A 22,825-nucleotide genomic window follows, 5' to 3' on the forward strand; every position below is an offset into this window, starting at 1 on the left:
AGTGTTTCAGCTCACTTTCTCCTGTGTCTAGGAAGTTCTCAGTGCAGGGAACCTGAATCCAAAGGATATACTCTGCTCCAGGCCCTTTTTCTTGATGGCAGTGCGGTCCCCCTCAACCTGTGTGCAGCTGGCCCTTATGTAAGCCTATTTCTTGTCAATTTCAACTTATGGCCCTCCCACCAGACCATGAACTGACCAATCTCCTTGGTATGGGCCATAGTCACTTAACTTGCGTAGAAATTAACCAATTTCCAAAAGGTCACTTAATCTTATTGGGTGGTTTTACACACCCTATCTGCATTTTTTTTTTTTTTTTATAGTAGACTAACCAATCCCTTGTAAGATTGTGGTCCAGCCAATCATTTTTGGCAGAATTATAAAACCAGGGCCAGAAATGCCGTATATAAGAAATACCCATTGCACTGCAAGCTAGTAGTCGAGCATTTAACTGTTTGCATCACCCAGCGACTCTAGTAGGGATCCAGGGTGGATAAAATTCAAAGATGTTGGTTAATGTTTTTTAAACAAACGTTAAGAGTTTTATAAAATTATTAAAATCTGTTTTGTTAAGATACAAATCTTTATTTAAGAGATGCTAAAGCTCAGTGGAACCACCAAGAAGCGCAGTAATTAAGAGCTCGGCTGCTAACCAAAGGGTCGGCAGTTTTGGAATCCACCAACTGCTCACTGGAAACCCTATGGGGCAGTTCTGTTCTGTCCTATAGGGTTGCTATGAGTCAGAATCGACTTGACATTTTAGAAACTACTCATTCTTACATCCTCTTCTCAAAATATTCCTAAATAGGTCACAGCAAGCAAAGCATGGCTCTACCTCATTTCTTGCCGGCATTTGCCACATCGTGTCAAGCTGTCCACTCATTTCAAAGCCTGCCTGCTGCTGCTGCTCTGCCCACTCGGCACTGTCACATTTGTATCATGACTGGACGGCTCTCTGTCCTTACAGCTGATCATGTCACAGCTCCCACATTATGTCAGCCAAGCTCCTTCAAAGAGATGAACAGAACAGCACATGGACAAATGCTCAATTCAGTTTCATCCAATCTGCCTTCCAACAATATTTCCAGGAACATCCAGCAAAAAGACAGGAGCTGTCTCTACAGAGATCACATTTAGCTCCTGAACAACTATGGGCAATATCATGGGTGACCAGTAATCATCTTTCTATTATTCAAACCTGAGAAAAATTCGACTTGCAGATGAACCATTCAAGCAACATATGCTCATCAAAGGCTTTTAAGGAAAAAGTTGCCAACCACTTGGCAGCGGACCGTATTCATTCATCACACGTTTCTTTTGACCTGCATAGTTTTTTTTAAAGCAATTTAAATTGATTGATAATATTTCAAAACCAGGATATGTCACCAAAAAACCTGGATTTCAAACATTTCCTTCCCCCAAAACTCAAGAAAATGTAGGCAGCAATAGGCTGGCAATAAACAGAAGCAGGCCATTAAATTCACCATTATCACTACCTGTTAAGCATTTGCTCAACATTACCAGATATTATTGAGCACCTAGTATGTGCCAAGCAGTGTCTGAAGGGATTGGATACCATAAAAAATAAATATGACAAGGTTCCTGATCTCATGGGGGAAGACAAATAATAAGCAAATCAACAAATAAATTACCAGACGGTAATACCAGCTAAGAAGTGATTTTAAATTGGGTAAAACAGAGGACTTCCACTTCTGTGAAGATTTGCTTATTCCTTCCACTAACTACAACTAAAAACCCTATATACATAACAAAAAAGAACAAAGTGGAGAGAAGAAGGCAGACCAGCTAGGTACCTCCAGACCCAAAAAATTACTCAGGGTGAGTTCCCTGGGTTTTCTTTCTCTCTCATACATCTCAGATCTGAAGCTAAAGAAGTCAGCAACCTGGAAAATGCCCGGGGCACAGACCAAAGAAATCCCAACAAAAGCTTGCTTTCTTTAGCCAAAAAACCAGAAAAGAGGCAGTCTACTCCAGTTAAACACCACAGAAAAAAGTCCGTGGCCCCACCTTCACCTATATAGCAAAGATTGAATGAGCTCACAGACTGTAATGAGGGACCCCAATTCCAGCACCAGAGAGTGGTGTCAGAGAAGGCTGAGTAGGGAACCAGGAATTCATCCTCACCAGGTGGTAACAACCCCCACCCCATCCCCACCTTTGGTGTCAGTAGAGACCATAAGGTAAGCCTGGACTTCCATCCCCACCAAGAAGTTCCAAAGTATACCTACCCCTTCCCACTAGTGTGGTATTAGAGGAGGTTTAGCGGAGAGTTAGGACTTTTACAACTACCCGGTGGCAACAAGGCCACCTCCTCATGTGGTGTCAGTTAATACCACATGGGGTCCTCCTATCCCTCCCAGGCAGGGAGGTACCAGTGGAGGCCCAGGGGTGAGTCAGAACTCCCACTCCCAATCAGCAGTAACAGGGCACACCTCCCCAACTTGGGTGTCTATGGAGTCTGAGTGGGAAACCAGGACTTCTACCCCCACCAGGAAATAAAATGCAACATTATCCCTCCCCCTACCAAAGCAGTGTCCAAAAAGCCAGCACAATCAAAAGCTTTAAATAAGATCCAGAATGTCATAGCATAATACTCACAATGTCCAAATTTCAATAAAAAATTACTCATCATACCAAGAACCAGGAAGATCTCAAACTGAATGAGAAAAGACAATCAATAGATGCCAAGATGAATCATTAAAATTATCTGACAAAAATTTTAAAGAAGGCATCATAAAAATGCTTCAAGAAGCAATTATGAACATGCGTGAAACAAATGAAAAAAATAGAAAGTCTCAGCAAAGAAACAGAAAGCATAAAGAAGAGCCAAAGAAATGATAAATACAGAAACTGAAATTAAAAAAAAAAAAACCTCAATAGATGGGTTCATCAGCAGAATGCAGAAGACAGAGAAAAGAAGCAGTGAACTGGAAGATAGAATAATAGAAATTACCCAATCTGCACAACAATTGTCTAAACTAAAAAAAAAAAAAAGCAGAACAGAAAAAGAATTAACAGGGACATGAGGGACTATAACAAAAGATATGACACTCATGTCATTGAAGACCTAAGGACAGGAGAAAGACAACAGGGGTAAAAAAGTACTCAACGAAGTAATGGCTTAAAACTTTCTAAATTTAGCAAAAGATGTAAATTTACAGACTCAAGAAGCTGAGCAAACCCTAAGCAGAATAAAGCAAAAGAAATCCATAGCAATATACATTATAGTTAAATTTCTAAAAAGAAAAAAATCTTGACATCAGCAAGAGAGAATGGCAAGATCATTCTAAAATGTAAATGAAAAGATGGGGGTGCTACCCAAAACCCACTGCCGTCAAGTCGATTCCTATTCATAGCGACCCTACAGGACAGAGTAGAGTTTCCAAGGAGTGCCTGGTGGATTCAAACTGCCAACCTTTTGGTTAGCAGCCACAGCGCTTAACCACTAAAACACTTTTAAAAAGAAGAATAAAGTAAGAAATCAGTCTACCTAATTTCAAAACTTACTACATAGTTACAGCCATCAAGAATAGGTGGTATTGGCAGAGGGACAGACACACAGATGAATGGAACAGAATAAAGAACCTAGGAACAGACACAAATATGCCCAAAAGCAATTCAGTGGAGGACAGGTAGTCTTTTCAATAAATGGTGCTGGAGCAAGTAGATATCCACAGGCAAAAAAATGAACTTCAACCCAAGTCTCATACCTCAGACAAAAACTAACTCAAAAGCACACAGACTTAAAGTAAAAAAAAAAACTATAAAACTTCTAGGAAAAAAAAATAAGAAAATCTTCATGATCTAGAGCCAGGCGAAGAACTCTTAGGCTAAACACCAAAAGCATAATCCATAACAGGAAAATTTCATAAACTGAGCTTAGTCAAAACCAAAAACATTTTCTCTGTGAAAGCCCTGGTTAAGAGGATGAAAAGGCTAGCTACAAACTGGAAGAAAATATTTGCAAACCACAGGTCCAACAAAGGATTTGTATCTAGAATATTAAAAAAAAAAAAAAGACAAATTAACAGTTAAAAAAAAAAACATGCAATCCAATTAGAAAATGGAAAAAAAAAAAAAAAACGGATTGCATTGAGTTCCCCCAAAAATAGGTGCTGTAAATCCTAACCTCTAATAGGGTCACTATGAGTCGGAATCAACTTGATGGCACTGGGTTTGGTTTTTTGGTCATGGGGTCTCTATGAGTGGAATCAACCTGATGGCAATGGGTTTTGGGTATGCCTGTGGTTATAATCTCACCTGGAAATGGGTTGCCTTTGTTATGTTAATGAGGCAAGATTAGTGTAGGGTGTTGTTTTAATCATCTAGTGCTGCCATAACAGAAATGCCACAAGTGGATGGCTTTAACAAAGAAAAATTTATTTTCTCACGGTCTAGTAGGTTACAAGTCCAAATTCAGGGCGTTGACTCCAGGGAAAGGCTTTCTCTCTCTGTCAGCTTTGGAGGAAAGTCCTTGCCCTCAATCTGCCCCTGGTTGAGGAGCTTCTCAGGTGCAGGGACCCCGTGTCCAAAGGACACGTTCTATTCCCGGTGCTGCTTTCTTGGTGGTATGAGGTCCCCCTGTCTCTTTGCTTGCTTCTATCTTTTATATCTCAAGAGAATGCCTCAAGACACAGTCTGATTCTGCAGGCTAAGGCCTGCCTCACTAACACATTTGCCACCCATCCTTCCTTATTAACACCACAGAGGCAGGATTTACAACAGATGTGAGTCATAGCCCAGCCCAATTGATACATTTTTTTCAGGGGACATAATGTAATCTATGACAGGTGTATCTTGAGTCAATCTCTTTCAAGATATAAGAGATTAAACTCAAGCTACCAAGGACAGATTGGGTAAGATAGATGCCAAGACATATAGAGATCTTCAAGAAACCAGGAATCAGAGGCTGAAGAGACAAGGTCCTTTCTCCAGACCCAACAGAGAAAGAAAGCCTTCCCCTAGATCCAGCACCCTGAATTAGGGCTTTTAGCCTCCTAAACTGGGAGAAAAGAAATTTCTGTTCTTTAAAGTCATCCACTTGTGGTACTTCTGTTATAGCATCACTAGGTAACTAAGACAGAATTTGGTACCAGAAGAGTAAGGTGCTGTTCTAACAGATACCGAAAATGTGGAAGTGGTTTTAGAATTGAGTAATGGGTAGAGGATAGAAGAGTTTTAAAATGCCTAAATAGTGAAAGCCTAGTTTGTCCTGGAGAGACTGTTGGTAGAATTATGGACATCAAAGGCAATTCTGGTGAGGACTCAGGAGCAAGCGAGACGAGCTATAGAGAAAGTCTCTATTGTCTTAGAGAATACATATGGTGCCAGCAACAGAATGTTGCTAGAAATGTGGCCATGAACTGTGCTTCTGGTGAGGTTTTAAAAGAAAACGAGGAACATGTGACTGGACAATGGAGGGAGGGCGATGCTTTTTATGCAGTGACAAAGAACTTGTCTGAATTATGTTCAAATGTTTGGTGGAAGGTAGAACTTGTAAGTGATGAATTTGGATATCTGGCTGAGGAGATTTCTAAGCAAGATCTTAAAGGTGCTGTGTGGTTTCTCCTTGCTGCTTGTAGTAAAATGTGAGAGGAAAGAGATGGACTTAAAAATGAACTGTGCAAAATGAAAACAGAACTTAAAGATTTGGAAAATCCTGTTATAGAAACTAAGCACACATGTCCTAGAATGTTCACCAAGGACTCGACTAAACAATCTTTGGTTAAAGAGATTAAGCCTGTGACTGATGGATCCAACAATTACCACAGCAGGAAACCCATCAGCTCAGACTGAAGGGGACAGAAAAATTACAAAAGGAAAGAACACCATCTGCCTCTTGGAATTCTACAGGCAGGAAACAAGCCAAAGGACCTACATCTGTTGTCCTCCAAGAAAAGAAAAGGACATTCCCTGGAGCAGGTCAGAGATCAGCAGAATTGTTGGAAGGAACACGGGAAGCAGGGCCTTTTCGGTTTCAAAGCGTGGGGCCACGGACCCTAGATCTCAAAGGGTAGGCCCACAGCTTCCTAGGTTTCAAAAGAGTGAGATCATTGCCAACCAACTTGGTTCCAGAGTGTAGGGCTGCCATTAAAGTGTGCCAGGGGAATGGGGCTGTCGCTCAAAGCCGAGCGGGTGGGGCTTCCATACCCAAGGGGTAGAAGAATGGGGCCTGCTGGGGATGAGAGGGTGGGGTTGCTAGCAGAGAATGGGGCCACCTAACATCAAAGGAGCAGAGACTGCCATACCAGGGGGCCTGGAAGGTGGAGTTGAAGCCCAGGGATAAGGAGTATCCACCCAGAATCCAGAGGGCATGGCCAAGATCCAGAGTCTGGAGGGCAGACCATTGCCCAGATGGCCTCAGAGAAGAGAAGATTATTTTCAAGCCTTGAGAGCTAATGTAACGTGTTCTGCTGGGTTTTGGGCTTGCTCGGTGCCTGTTAGCCCTTCTTTTCCTCCAATTTCTCTCATTTGTAATAGAAATATCTACCTTGTGACTATTCCACCATTGTACTTTGGAAACATAACTTGTAGTCTAGATTTCACAGGTTCACAGAGGAAAAGAAATTTTGCCCCATGATGGAATACACCTAAAATCTCACCCATATTTGATTTATGTGAATCAGAAGATGGCATTTTGGAAATGGAATTGATTTAAGACTTTTGGGATGATGTGATGGGGTGAATGTGTTTTACATACGACAAGGAAATGAATTTTGGGGGGCCAAAAGGTGGAATGCTATGGATTGAATTGTGTGCCCAAAAGTATATGTTGTAAATTCTAAACTCTATGCCTGTGGTTATAATTCCATTTGGGAATGGGTTTTCTTTGCTATGTTAATGAGGCAGGATTAGTATAGGGTGTATCTTGAGTCAATCTTTTTTTAAGACATAAAAGAGATTAGACAAGTGGGAGGGGGGGATAAAACAGATGCGAAGACACATGGAGATCTCCCAGGAAAGGACTATCCTCCTGATCCCACAGAGACAGAATGCCTTCCCCTAGAGCTGGGGCTCTGAATTTGGACTCCTAGCCTCTTAAACTATGAGAAAATAAATTTCAATTTGTTAAAGCCATCCACTTGTGGTATTTCTGTTATAGCAGCACTAGATAACTAAAACAAAATACAATTTATCTAAGAGGATATACAGATAACAAAGAAGCATATGAAAAGCTGTTCAACATCATTAACAATTAAAACCCAGTGCCATCAAGTCGATTCCGACTCATAGCAACCCTGTAGGACAGAGTAGAACTGCCGCATAGAGTTTCCAAGGAGTGTCTGGTGGATTTGAACTGCTGACCCTTTGGTTAGCAGCTGTAGCACTTAACCACTATGCGACCAGGGCTTCCCATTAACAATTACGGAAATACAAATTAAAACCATAGCACATCTATCAGAATGGCTAAAAAAAAAAGGTTACAAAACCAAATGCTGATGAGGATGCAGAAAAACTGGGTCACTCACACATTGCTGGTGCAAATGCACAATGAATGGTTCAGCCACTCTAGAAAACAGTTTGGAAGTTTCTTTAAAAACTAACCACCTTAAATATCCATTGTCATCAAGTCGATTCTGACTCATAGTGACCCTACAGGACAGAGTAGAACTGCCCCATAGAGTTTCCAAGACTGTAAATCTTTATGGAAGCAGACTGCCACATCTTTCCCCATGGAGCAGCTTGTGAGTTCAAATCACCGACCTTTCAGTTAGCAGCTGAGCACTTTAACCACTGAACCACCAGGCCTCCTTGCAACTACCATACGACCCAGCAATTATACTCCTGGGCATTTATCCCAGAGAAATTAAAACTTATGTTCACACAAAAAGCCTTTACACAAATGTTTATAGCAACTTTATTCACAATAGCCCCAAACTGGAAACAACCCAGATGTCCTTCAAAGGACGAATGGCTAAACAAACTGTGACACAGCCATACAATTAATACCACTCAGCAATAAAAAGGAACGTACAGCTGATACACCCAACAACCAGAGAACTATGCTGAGGGAAAAAAGGCAATCCCAAAAGGCCACATACTATATGATTTCACTTATATAACATTCTCATAATGACAAAATTATAGAAATGGAGAACAGATTAGTGGTTGCCAGCGATTAAGGAGGGGATGGAAGAGAAGTAGGTATGGCTACATACAGGCAACATTAGGAATACTTGTGATAACAAATATTCTGTAACTTGACAGTATCGATGCCAATATCCTGGTTGTGATACTGTACTATAGTTTTGCAAGATCTTATCATTGGTGGAAACTAGGTAAAGGGTACAGGGGATCTCTCTCTAATTTTTTACAACGGCATGTGAATCTACAATCATCTCAAAATAAAAAATCAAATTTAAAAATACATGAGATTGTAAAGGAAACTAATTATGTTGAAATACAGTTATCAAAATATTAAAAATTTTTGTGAGATTATAATAAAAAACAACAACAACTGAATAACACAATAGAGGGGCCATGTATCTATTTTAATCAGGTGGCCAGGGAAGACTTCTCCAAAGAGGCGAACTTTCATCTGTGCTGTGATGGAAACGACAAGACAGAGCCACTTTACAAAGATCAAGAGGAAAGGTGTGCCAGGCTGAGGAACAGCTTCCCACAAAGGCCCCAAGATGGAAAGACCTCAGCACGTTAAACAACACAGAGAGGCCAGTGTGGCCGAACATCAGCGGGACAGTAATGGGAGAGGCCAAGTCATGTGAGTTCCACCACCACAGGAGGGAGTTTGGGTTTGTTCTAAATGCAACTGGAAGCCACTGAAGACCTGCAAGCAGAAGAATGACATGCTCTGAGATGCTTTTTAAAGCAAGCACCCTGGCCCCTGTGGGGAAATGGATTGTAGCTGGGTAGGAGGGAAGGTCTAAAAACTGGTTAGGAGGCTACTGCAGCCATGCAGGCCGGAGTTGGTGGTGGCCAGGACCAGGACAGTAGTACCGAGATGCAGAAACGTGAAAGGGTTAGGAATACATTTTGAAACCGGAACCAAGAGAAAGATTTGCTGATGAATTGGGGATGAGGGAAAGAAAGGAATCACGAACGAGGATTGGTTTTTATTTTGTTTTGTTTACTTGAGCAGCTCAGCAGATGGCTGTACAGTTTACTCAGACTGAGACCAACAGAGGAATACCAAGGTTGGGGTGGAGGGAATTTAGAGTTTAGGACTAGACATCTCAAGTTTGAGAAACCGCTTAAATATCTAAGGGAGGGGTGATGTAGGCAGTTAGATTTATGAGAAATTACAGAAGAAGTCCTGGTGGCACAATGGTGAAGTGCTCGGCTACTAATGAAAAGGTCAGCAGTCAGAACCCACCAGCCATTCCACAGGAGAAAGATGTGGCAGTCTGCTTCCATAAAGATTACGGCCTTGGAAACCCCACGGGGCAGCTCTACTCTGTCCTATAGGGTCACTATAGGGTCACTATGAGTCAGAATCAACTTGCCGGCAATGGGTTTGGTTTGATTTTGGTTATTAAGGAGAAGCATCTGGGTTAGACATATAATTTAGAGAGTAATTGTCATGGATTGTTGTGTCCCCAAAAATACATGATCAATTTGGCTAGTCCATGATTCCCAGTATTGTGTGATTGTCCACTATTTTGTCACCTGATTTTTTTCCTATGTATTATAAATCCTATCACTGTGATGTTAATGGGATGGATTAGTGGAAGTTATGTTAATGAGATCTACAAGATTAGATTGTGCCTTAAGCCAACCTCTTTTGAAATATAAGAAAGAAGCAAGCAGAGAGATGGGGACCTCATACCACCAAGAAAGCAGCACCTGGAGCAGAAGGTGTCCTTTGGGCCCGGTGTCCCTGCACCTGAGAAGCTCCTCGACTGGAGGAGGATTGATGATAAGGACCTTCCTCCAGAGCCAACAGAGAGAAAAAGCCTCCCACTGGAGCTGACACCCTGAATTCGGACTTGCAGGCTACTAGACTGTGAGAGAATAAATTTCTGTTTCTTAAAGCCCCATTAACGGCATTTCCTTTATAGCAGTACTAGATGACTAAGACGGTAATCAATGCATAGATTGTACGGAAATTTGTGGGGCTGGATAAGCCACCTTGCGGTAGTGTCAGGCTAGAAAAGAGGAAGGGCCCAGGCCAGAGCCCTGGGAACCCCGGGACTTAGACACCAAGGGGACAGGAGGAGCCAGTAAAGGAGATCTGCAGGAGCAGCCGCTGAGTTCCGAGGAAAACCGAGCAAATATGTAGAAGGTATTTTAAGAAGAGAATGGTCCACAGGTCCAATGCTGCTGAGAGTTCAGATGGGTATGTCATCATCTGATTTGACAACCTGAAGGTCACTCAAGACCTACACAAGCATGGTCTCAGAGCAGTGGAGAAGAAAGCCAACTGGAATAGGTTGAGGGGTGGAATGGGTTGAGGAGAGAATGGATGATGAGAAAGCAAAGAAAGGGGCAGCAAACAACTTTCTTAATTCATTTTGTTGGGAAAAACAGAAGGGAAATAGGACAAGAGTGGAGGGGGATCTGAGGTCAAGGGAGGGCTTCTTCATTTCTTTTTTCAAGATAGGAGCTAGTAGACAACATATCTGTTGTACGGCATGGAAATGGCCCAGAAGGAAACATAGTACAGAAGAGAAGTGCAACCACAGGTCCAAAGTCCCTGAAAAAATGAGAGAAGATGGAGTTTGAAACACAAGAGGAACCAACCATGTGTGCTTCATCTGCTGTTCCAGTAGGAGAAGCAGAGGCGCACCTGTATATTAGCTGATGAGTCCCTCCAAACTTTTGAATTTGTGACCCATAAGGAGGAAATAACTCTGACCCAAATGACAAGACATGACTCAGATATCAGCTTCATTATGGAGTACCCAAGTCATCCAGCCTGACATAGCAGGAGCCTCCACCACTGATGGATGATATGAGCAGGCCAAGGACTTGGTGGCTTCAGTGTCCTACAACATGTTCAATGCCAGGGGAAACACACCATCGTCAGAAAAACAACACCGGGCTCAGGAAGGTCACTGGCTGCTGGTGCTGCTGCAGTAAAACAAGTGGGAATGATTCTGGAAATTGCAAAGGAAGGGCTCACTGGGAAGGAAGGGATTTCAAAGGAGAATTAGAATAGTTCAAACTGCAACAATGCCTCCTTGACCCCTTCTCTAGTGCTTCCCCCAGATGCTTCCCCATCCCCCACCCCCCACCCCCAGGTCCAAACTGAAATGCAAAAATCTAACTACACACATTTTGCTGATTTAAGTTTTCCTGAACACATTCATCTATCATATAGCCAAGGAAAGTAATGTGTGTCAGTTTTGTTTACTGGCAGTTTTTTTCTCTAGGTTGTTGCTAGCTGCCATCCAGTCAATTCCGACTCATAGCGACCCTACAGAACAGAGCAGAACTGCCCCATAGGGTTTCCAAGAAGCTGCTGGTGGATTTGGCCTGCTGACCTTTTGGTTAGCAGCCTGAGCTCTTAAACACTGCACACCAGGGTTCCATTCTGTACGTAAAGCATGCCAATAACGTTGTTGGGTGCTGTCGAGTCAATTCTGGCTCACAGCAACTCCACGTGACAGACAATAGAGCTGCCTCCAGGGTTTTCGAGGCTGTAATCTTTCCAGGAGCACCTCTCCAGGTCTTTCGCCCGTGGAGCTCCTGGGTAGGTTTGAACCGCCAATTTTTCAGTTAGCAGTTGAGCACTTAACCATTTGTGCTACCAGGGCTCTTCATGACAATAATATCTGCCCCAAGTATGCAGGATGGACCTGGTTCACCCCTCAAAGACTTTACCCCCATTGACGTTAAAGTTAGGAAGTATAATTTGGATTCAATTTGTTAATAAGCTGAAAAATCGATCTGAAACAATGGCAAAAAAAATCCTTTCTTTCAAACGCATTATTTAATCAAATTCCAAAGGATACCCTGAGTTACATCTACTTTATAGAACAAAAAGTCACTGGTGGTAAGAAATGTTTGGGTTCTATTATATCTTTGGATATTAAAAAATCAAAATCAATTTGGTTTGAACATCAACCCTGGCACCCTGGCTCACAGAACCGCCACAGGGATTTATAGATGAATTAATCAAGCAATCTACGTGGAAAGGAACAAGAATGCTTTAGCTGAAATATATTTTCTGATGTGTCTAAGACAGAAAATAAATCATTATGCATTCTGTAAAATGCATTTTTTATCTTTCTCTCTAATGAGAAAGTGTAACAAGAGACATTCACTGCCTCCCTGGAGAATCTCATCATTTACCAAGAACATCCTTCTCTGAGGTGTTTACCCATAGATGGCCAGGCTGTGCAGTCTGTCATCACGAGGAATATGTCTGGGCCCCTGATGGGCTCGCATCATTTTTCTGGTTAATGCATTACAAGAGAAAGGGGGGAAGGCTTTTTTTTTTTTTTTTTAATGGCTGTGTTAGGAGTTCCCCATTCCCTATTGTGTTGCTGAGTCATGTGACGGAGGTTAAAGGGCACTGCTATATAAGTGCAAAAAGAAGTAAATTTAACATCTAGCTGTAACTCACAAGAGTTTCATCACTAAATGGTTAATCTCAGGAGAGAAGAAAAAAAAGAGGAAAGATGAAACTGTTCCCTAGCCTTTTATGGGATAGGGAACAAGGCCTCGGGAAGGCAAGCATGTCCACAAAGGGAAAGAATGTGGCACAGTGAATGCCCAGGTCAGAGCAAGCACGAGTGTGGCCTGAGTGTCCTGCACCACCAATAACTGCTATAACGTACACCAAACCAAAAAACCAAACCCATTGTCGTCCAGTCAACTTTCAACTCATAGCGACCCTACAGGGAAGAGCAGAATTGTCCCATAGGGTTTCCAAGGAGTGGCTGGTGGATTTCAACTGCTGACGTTTTGGTTAGCAGCTGAGCTCTTATCCACTGTACTACCAGGGCTCCACTGTCACATATAATTAATATGAAATAAGCATCATGAGTACAAATCAATGAGAGGCAGCATGCATGTAATTACTCTAAGTTATATTGCTATGGGTCAGGCACATGTTAATAAGAAACCACAACGCTATCAAGAAGTTCTTTGTATTTATTTCTAATAGCTCAGGCTGCATCCCTACCAGGAGAAGAGTAAACAGCACTATTTAAAAAATTCTTGGCAAGAGAAAAAAAGCATTTAATTATGAACTTGGAAAACTAGGGTTCTAGTCCCAACTGCTGAAGCAAAGAAGTAAAGATTATTTTATTTCTTCCTCTCCCTATTAGTTTCCATGTGCTGCCAAAATAATGCACTATTCCCCCACCCCCACCCTGGGTTTACAGGCCTTCATTCTCTGTAAAGAAAGGGGTTTTTCTCAGAGATAGCTAAAGCATTAAGAAAGAAGGACCAGTTAACCAGGAGGTTATAAGTAATTTTACCTTGCCTATCGCTAAAAAAAATTTTTTTTTTTTAAATTTTTTTTTTTATCGCTGAGAAAAATCTCCAATTTGTCATGACCCCAGTACCTTTATCTGTAAAAGATCTACTTTATCATCTTTGTCTTTCTCTGAAATGCTTTAAGTGACTAACTTAAGAATTTCAGAACTGGGATAATACAGAATTCAATGGTATTTAATATAGTCAAAGAGCTGTGCAGCCATCACCATAATTTTAGAATAGGGGCATACCTTTTAAACCGTGTAATTCATTACACAGACAGAAAGCCAAGGTCCAAAAGGGTTAAGTCACGTTCCCCAGGTCACAGAGCTGGTCAGTAGCAGAGCCCAGCCTAGATCCCAGGGAATAATTTAGCCACTGACATCATACAGGACTCAATCTCCCCTGCCTCTGGGAAAAATTCCACATGAATTAAAACCCTCTGTTAAAATGTTGTCTGAGAGGAAGGTCTGGCATTTTTCATTACTGTGCTCAGTCTTATCACACTAATCCTGTCCAATTCCCCCACCAAGTCTGTTGCATTGCAAAATTTCTTAGAAAGACTACTAGAACAGATTTTTTTTTAAGTATCTATTGGGCATTTCAACCACAAAATGTGGTTTGCAAGTTCAGAAAAAAATCCATGATGTCTTTCTTTTCAGATAAAGTCACAAACTATTTCAGCTCATGCAAAAAAAAAAAAAAAATGCTAAATTAGACTCTGCTCATTTTGTTTTTAATGATCTGATTATGCGTAGTTAAACTAAGTTTACCTCATCACTTGCACAGTCTTTCTCCAGTGCGAATATCTTCCTAGGATTTCAACCACTCACTCTGGTTAGTAGTCAGAAACCAGCCTGAATCATCCAAGGGCTTACATCTGGCTTATCTCAGAGATTTAGGAAGTCTGCACCCTATAAAGTGGCTTTGAATCCACTAGCCGCTCCTTGAAAACCCTGTGGGGCAGTTCTACTCCGTCCTAGGGTCTCTATGAGCCAGAATCGAATGGACGGCAACAGGTACCCAATAACACAGAATTTTTTCAAAGGGGAGGCTAGTTCCCTGCCAATGCTAAGGAAGCCAGTGTGACAAGTTCAGCCAGGGACTACTCTGGGCACTACCCTGACCACAGTGGCACCAGGCCTCCTGGCTACACAAGCGGAGAGTACACTTCTCAGTTCTTGGCTCATAGTAGCACTTGTTGACTGCTCCTGTCTTCAAAGGCGCCCTCTCTCAGGGTTTCGTGACACTCTTCTCTCTCCCAGGGTTCCTTCCTTCCTGTGATCCTCCATCCTTCCCCTCCCCCAAAAATCATTCATTCAATAAATATTGAGTGGTCACTGCTCACCAAGTACCAGGGTAAACACTGTCCCTAAATATGAGCGCTCCCTCAGGTCTCTGTATTTCTCACTTTCATCCACACTTTTATTTTTAAGTCTTTGGGGGCTGGAAGCCCCCCCCCCCCCCAATCTTTAGCTCCAGTGTTGGCCTTGCCTCCTGGTTAGGATATGCACCTTTCCCAGGTCATTGACATCTGAATGTCCCACAGACCCCTCAAAGTGCTGGGGTCCAGCAGTGAAACCAACACCTCCCCCCTGGTCCAACTGGCCCCACCTCCAACACTCCTTATCAGCCTGACTAGCACCAGGGTCCACCCAGTGTTCACAGCTGGAAATGGCACCACCCAGTTTCCTCTGGAAGGCCGTGGAAGAAGGGACAGCAGGGACTTTCAGCATGGTACTGAGGTTAGAAGAGAATCCTCTAATTTCAGCTGCCTTTTAGGGCCAATTTGTGGGAGACACAGAATCATAAATGGGGATTCTGAATGAAATCTGTCCACCATGGTTCCAGCCGATTTGGAGGAGGAGGGCGGAGCTGGTGTTGGGTACAGCAACAGATCCAGAAGTAAGTGTGGGCGCAGGTTTTACAATGTGAACTCTGCCGTGGCTGGAAGAGCCTGCAATCTTTAAATTGCTTGCTGTCAATACACACACACACACACACACACACACACACACACACACACACACACACACACGGCAATTTCATGCCTCTCTGCCTGTTTCCCTCTGCTCAGAAGGCTCTCCCTCCTTTCCTCCCAGACCCTCAAACAAGATTCCTACTCATATTTAATTCTCAAATGACGTGTCTCCTCCTCCGGGAAGCTTTCCCTGACGCCCCCACTGTGTTATCTGCCATCCTCTGTGCGCGGAGGTGTGTCTAGCACTGTTTCTTTACGTGTCTGCTTCCGTGTCTCCCCACCAGACTGTCAGTTCTTTGAGAGCAGGAGCCTGGTGCCGAGCCCCGGGCCACCACAGGAAAGGCGACGAGGAGGGAAAGGACGGCAGCGGAGCGCCCCAGCCCGGGAGTCAGGCGCAGTCTAGCGAGGTCCATTTCGGGGCGCGCGCTGGGAGCGCCATGGGGCCCAGCCAGGCGCCAAGTACGGTGCATCCCCGAAACCGCCAGTGCCCGCTGGCCGCCCCAAAACGGTAGGACGTGCCCCGCGCGCTCCTGGCCTCAGCCAGAAGGCGGGGGAATTCGAGGAAGGACCAGCCGGGACGGCGCACCTCCCAGCGCGGCTCGGGGAGAGACACCGAGCGGAGCCTCCAGGCCTTGGGACGCCTACTATCTCTCCCGCGCCCCAGACCCTGCAGCCACCTCTGCCAAACCTCTCCTATTTACAGGAGCTGGGGTAGAGCCGGAGGCGGGGGCCTGGAAAGCAGGAGGCGCCAAGGAGCTGAGAGGAGGGCAGGCGGTCCCTCTCCCCAGCCGCGCACCCTCTTGGGCGGGAAGAAACCGAACCCTGGGAGAGGTCCCTCAGAAAGGCGGACCCCAAAGGCCGGGGAGCCTCGGGGGACCGCAGCCCTGTTGCCCTCCTTCCCTCCGCTTTGCCTCCCTACCTGGCTGGCTTTGTGGAACTGCTTCTTCAGCCCGGTTATCGACATCGCGATTGCGCCCCGCGGGGGCTAGATGGTCTCTGGGCTCGGCCCGGCCACGCGGTCGCGACGCTCTGGGGGGCGGGCGCCCGGGCCGGTCCCCGCGCGCCTGGGCTCCGCCGGGCCCGCCTCCCACGGCCACCGCCACGGCCACAGCCACAGCCGCTGTCACACTAGCACACACGCGCGCACGCAGATGGCAACACTGCGTTCCAAAGCCCCTGCGCAGCCCATTGGCCACGCCGCGGCAGTATGCAAATGAAGCTGCTGGGGCCGCCCACGCTTCATTGTTGCGTGGAGACCGGGAAGACTTGCGGGGCGGGGAAGATGGGCCCCGCAAGCTAGGCGTGGGGATGTCTTGGGGTGGGGGTGGGGAGCCGGGGAGCAGGGTTACACAGGGTTTCTTGCTGGGCACAGGACGGGATGCATCTGACTTTGCGACTGTCGCCTGTAGGGGAGAGGGATCACCTCTCTGTGCTTTTAGAACTTGGTATGGAACCTTTTGCTCACAGGCAACATCGCCTCCCTCTGGCACATTTTGAGAAAGGGTCGCTCTGAAATATGCATAGCCATTAGCCATTGCCGAAATATGCCTAGGGAGAGAGAAATGCAACAGGAGTGGGGAGCTGCAGATAGAAAATTGGTCTGGGCGGCAGGGCTATTTCCCTTTGTGCTCTGGGTGGAAGCAGCCCAAATGATTTCGGTCCTCTAGGAACCCGAGAACTGATGGGGTAATTTACTAAGAAAAAAATACGACGCTCACCTCCCAGGAACGCTGAGCATACTGTCAACTGCATTAAGAGCAATTATCTCTAAAGTGCTGGGAACACCACACTCAGTACCCCAGGGAATTCACCAAGACTGGGACCAGGGTCCGCCGGTAACCACTACCAGGTGTATTAGCTACAACGCGTCATTTTGCACAGGGTACAGAGGTCAAGGCGCCTGCAGCCCAGGCCCAGTTAGAAGTTGTTGACCTTCGCGTCAGAGCTGCCCCCAGCAGGTCAGCATCTGCCTGAATCTGATTTCCAAAGGGCCTGAGGGGTCCCAAGAACTAGAACCCACTCTTTGCAATACTTAATACGGGAAGAAACAAACATCTTCATCCTTCCCTCTCCACCTGAAAGAAAAAAGATCCGCTGCTTGGGCCCGCATCAGGCCCCATCTGGAGTGACCAAGAACCCCCATTTGCCTGGGACCGTTCTGTTCTACACCTGTGACCTGGCATCCACTCCAGTATGGCATTCGTTTCTGGCAAAGGTCACAAAGCTTCTCCCCCCACTACCACCCCCCCATTAGCTCCCAGCTCCCAGCTGTGTCTGCATCCTTAGCCCTGACTTCATCCCAGCGAGGACTGGGCTGGTAACTACACCTCCCTGTGCCTCAGTTTTTTCACCTTTGCTGGGAAGGTGTGGAAAGGTTGATGGTGTTCTTCCTCTGAAATGGGGGCTGAGCTGTTCCCTGCTTCTTTCAGGCACACACTCCAGGTTCAAAGTTCCAAGGGCAGCATTTGAGTAGCCAAGTTTAGGTTATGTGCTCAGGCCCTGTGTCTGAGATGGTGGATTTAATACAGGAAGAAGGTTCAGATGCCAGGCAGCCAAAAATTTTAACAAACAAAAAAAGGCAACAACAAATGCCCACTATACTCAAGTTTATTTGAGTACTCTTTGATATGTGTTTTGTTTATGTTTATTCTTTCTTGTTTTATAATGTAAAGCTATGAATTTTCCTTCTGAGTATGCCTTTGGTTTCACATTTTATTTTCATAAGTAATATTGTCCTTATTACTATTTTCTAAATTAAACTCATAATTGCATTTTTTTATTTCCTCTTTGATCCAAATGTTATTCAGAACAATTTAAAAAGTTTTTTCTAGGTGGCTTAATTTCTTTCCTTCACTGTACATTAAATTCCAAACTTATAGTACTACTGTCAAATTAAGTGTCTTGACGTTTTTCTGCATAACCTATTGTGTTAAATTTCATAAATGTACCATGGAGATTTGAAATAATATGCTTTCTCAGTTTCCAGAGTGCACAATTTTAATTTATCTGTAACAGGGGACGTGTGTTCTATTGCAGCTCCTAGCTCAAGGGTGATTTCAATTTCATGCTAGCTGGTGCCACCTTTGCCAATTCAAGGCTTTCTCTTCATAATACCATCACCTCTCCAACCACCCAAGAGCCTATAGCTTTTGTGTCTCTGTTTAGGGAACCCAAACCAAACCCATTGCCTTCAAGTTGATTCTAACTTGTAGCTACCCCATATGACAGACTAGAATGGCCATACAGGGTTTCCAAGGAGCGGCTGGTGGATTCAAACTGCCGACCTTTGGTTAGCAGTCAATCTCTCAACCACTGTGCCACCAGGGCTCCGGTTTAGGGAAAGGACGTACAAACGTCCTGGGCTATTTGGCAAAGAGTTGTCCACATGGGATGAAACCACTGGGGACTAGGCAGAGTCTAGAGGCGTAGATAAGCATCACTCCAAATTGAACGGCTTTTGGGCATTTGGTGGTCTTCGCATGTCAGTGACAAGAGGGACACCTTGGTTGTCCTGGACACTCTAGACAGATGGTCCATATTCTGGCAAAGGCTTGAATGTTGCCAATTTCCAACGTTCCTTTTCTTGTGGTCCTTGGCTGTTACCTCCCCTACCCCTCCCCTGGTACAGTTTTATGCTGGCCTGCACTGACATCTCTCTGTCTTGTGCTTGGGCCAGCTTTTGAATCTAGTGAATAGCTGCAATCCATGTACCTGCTGCTATAGTGAGCGACTCAGATCCACCTGTGAGAATGGGGAGTAGAAGAAATTTTCTTGGATCATGGGGGGGAGGGAAGTACACTGGTTAATGTTTCAAAGTATTATCATTTAGCTCATAAATCAAGTCTTTGGAGTTTATCATTCAAATACTGTGTCCCAAGTTTTTTCTACTTCACCTGTCAAAGACTGAGAGGTGTTTTACACCCTCTTGTTAAAATCGTGATTGTGTCAATTGTAACTTGTATTTGGGAGTGTAGCTTAAATATTTCAGTGTTAGGTTATCTGCCTATAGATGCATATGACTGTCATTTCCTGTGGATTGGACCTTTTATCCATAGGAAATAACATATTTTGTTGTATTTATGGCTTTTTGTCTCCTATTTTACTTTATCACCGTCTTAGTTATCTTCTAAGTATCATTTTCTTTTAAAGCCTCACCAGAAAAAAAAAAAAAAAAAAACCAGAAGCACAGTTAATGTCCACATTTCTAGCAACGTTCTGTTGCTGATGCCATATGTACTCTCTAAGACAATATTTTCCCTATAGCTCTTCTCATTTCCTTCTGAGCCCTCACCAGAATTGCCTTTGATGTCTATAATTCTACCAACAGTGCCTTCAAGTCAATCTAGGCTTTTACTGTTCAAAAAAAAAAAGGCACCTTAAAACTCTTCCAGCCTCTACCCATTACCCAGTTCCAAAACCACATCCATACTTTAGGTTATCTGTTTGAGCAGCCCCCATTCTTCTGGTACCAAATTCTGTCTTAGTTATCTAGATAGTCCTGCTAAAACAGAAATAACACAAGTGAATGGATGGCTTTAACAAACAGAAATTTTTCTCATGGTTGTAGGAGGCTAGAAGTCTGAAGTAAGGGTGCCAGCTCTAGGGAAAGGCTTTCTCTCTCTGCTGGCTCTGGAGGAAGGTCCTTGTCTCTTTGAGCTTCTGCTCCTGGGCAATCTTCATGTGGCTTGGCATCTCTCTTCCCTCATCTTTCCTCCTTCAAGCTTGTTTAACCGCTTTTTACATCTCAAAAGAGATTGACTCAAGACACACCCTATACCAATCCCACCTAATTAATATAATAAAGACATTCCATTCCAAATCGGATTATAACCACAGGCAGAAAAAAAAAGCTCTATTGCCAGTTGAGTGGATTCCAACTCATAGTGACCCTACAGGACAGTGTAGAACTGCCCCATTGGGTTTCCAAGGAGAGGCCGGTGGATTCAAACTGCCGACATTTTGGTTAGCAGCCTGACCTCTTAACCACTGCACCACCAGGGCCCCAATCATAGGCAGAGAGGTTAGGATTTACAACACACATTTTTCGCAGGACATAATTCAATCCATAACAATCACATAGCAATAACTGTATCTCTTCTTTTTGTCTATGTTTTGTAGTCTTCATTGGTTCTTTATTTTTGACTTTTCATTTTGGTTTAGACTTGTGCTCTTAAATAAACAGGAAAAAATTAATAAATTTTGTTTATGGACCAAAATGTGTCTCTGTCTTGTCTAGAGAGATTGAAAGCATTCACAGTTATTATAAAAAGGATATATTTTGGTTTAGTTTTGTCATTTTATTAGATGCTGTTTTCTTTTCCTTTAAATAATTCCTTCTTTCCCCACAATTATCCATTTTACTAGTCAAGGTTTTTATTGCTTTTCTTCCCTTTTGTTTTTTAAAACTACACGCGCCATTTTTATTCAACCAGTGGTTACTATTGGTCTATGAAATATGTGAACTTATATTCTCTACCAACATCAATAGCTACACACTGTGCCTTGAGCATTGCGCTCTTTTAAAGAACAACCGCAACAGGATCAAACTGACAGCAGCAACTTGACACAATAGATAGAAAATTTAGGGGGCAGTGACTTTATGTTAATGGGGAAGGAACAACTCAGAAAAGGAGAGTGAGAATGGTTGCATGACTTGAGGAATGTAATCAATGTCACTGAATTGGACGTGTAGAAATTGTCAAACTGGCGTACACTCTGCTGCGTATGTTCTCAACAAAAATAATAAAAGTAAAATAAATTAAAAACCCAGACCATTTTTTAAAAATTTAATTAAACACTGTAAAATGGAAGCCACAGCAGAAACATAATGAGTCCTGGGAAGGGACGCATGGAGCAGGGCTGCCTGGCCACACTCTCCTGCTCAGACCACCTCCTGTTCTGGCCCCAGCAATCTGTGGTGTCTCTGGCAGAACCCAGGGTAAGCCAGTTTCCTTTCTCTGAAACTGTAAAGGAATCAGTTTGAGACTCAGGTGCACAGTGTTTTGAAGGCAGGGAGGCCACGATGGAGTAATAACAATTTAAACAGAAATTTTGACATGAAAGAATAGTGAAGTTGTTTTAAATCCAAAATAGAGACTTTCCTAAGTACATAGATGTTTTCCATTACACAATAATATTTAAAGAAAATTTGGAAACTACTGAAAAGTAAAAAGTAACAGGAAATTACCTTTGGGATCACCATTCAAACAATCGCTCTTAATACCTTCGCATATTTTTTCTTCTATAGTTCTTTTCGTACGCAAGATTTAAACACAGCCGTGCATGACTATGCATTGTTTCATTTTTTTCTTTGTTCTCTTCATGACACGAGCATTTTTCTACATTGTCTAATCTTCACACACATCATTTTAACGACGACTTAATAATCAACCATGTAGACTTGACAAATTATATTTGATCATTTTCCATTATTATACATTTAAAGGGGGGTTTCCCCAAATTTTTCATGACTTAAATAATACTGCATTATTCATCAGTTTCCATATTCGGGTCTTTTTTTTTTTTTTTTCCTGTATTTAGGAATTGCTCTTTAGGTGAATTCCCAGATACAATATTAGTGCATCAAAGGATTTGAGCAATTCCATGTGCAAATTGATATACAAATAGCATAGTTATAATTGCTCCCGTGATATATGGTCATTAGAGAAGTGTCTTATAGAAAAAAGGACAGAAGGGCAAAAAAACACAGATTTGCATCTTCTATTTGCTTTGAATTCCACGTCATTAAAAAGCTCATCAACCTGTGCCTGACACAAGCTCTAGATCGCAGTTCCTGGCATTCCTTGGAGAATTGAGTTCATAGACTGACAACTGACATTAACCCTAAGATGGTAACTTAACCATGACCTCTCAATTTCCAGCTTTGTTTCTCTTTTTTTCCCCAATAAAAGCTCTGACCCAGACCCTTTTCTGGGTTGCTTGTGCAGGAAACAGCAGAGCAGCAGCCCCCTATACAGCTACATGTGCACTGTGCCAAGTATTCTGATAAACCAGACGTGGAAGAATTCTTTCCCTCCACTTAATATCCTTGCATACCTGGCTGCAGCAGAAAGCTGGGAGTGTGGCTATGGTTTGCTTTCCTTGTAACTTCATAGGCCTTTCGGGTCCCCATGTTTGCACATCTGGGAAAGATGTGTGCCCATCGATGAGGTAACAGAGCAGACATGATGAATCCCAGATGTTGAACATGGAAATTTGCCTTGAGCTTCCAAGATCACAACTGGGGAACAAATGTATGGATTTTCTTCACTCATTGTTTTGCATGAAGCTGATGGAAAATCAATTGATCAGCTCAAGAAAAGGCCAGAGAAATTTTTTTATTTTGAAATGCAAAGAACAAAAAAACTGAAGCATTTCCTTTTATCTGAAAATGAAGACTGGATGAAGGGTAACGACAGTGAAGGCAAATGTAATTAACTA

The 22,825-nt window shown here is 43.4% G+C and overlaps 1 protein-coding gene across 1 annotated transcript in view; it reads right to left on the bottom strand.

The window, feature by feature from the left end:
* The window catches only part of SH3GL3 (SH3 domain containing GRB2 like 3, endophilin A3), a 194,673-nt gene extending 178,246 nt beyond the window's left edge, over positions 1-16,427 (bottom strand). The window contains exon 1 of the mRNA XM_049852581.1: positions 16,305-16,427. Coding sequence (XP_049708538.1) covers positions 16,305-16,349 — 45 coding nt within the window. The 5' untranslated portion in view covers positions 16,350-16,427. The remainder of the gene's footprint in view (positions 1-16,304) is intronic.
* Positions 16,428-22,825: the final 6,398 nt, after the last annotated feature.

This window comes from Elephas maximus, chromosome 13 (assembly GCF_024166365.1).
Source record: "Elephas maximus indicus isolate mEleMax1 chromosome 13, mEleMax1 primary haplotype, whole genome shotgun sequence".
NCBI classification, from domain to species: Eukaryota; Metazoa; Chordata; class Mammalia; order Proboscidea; family Elephantidae; genus Elephas; species Elephas maximus.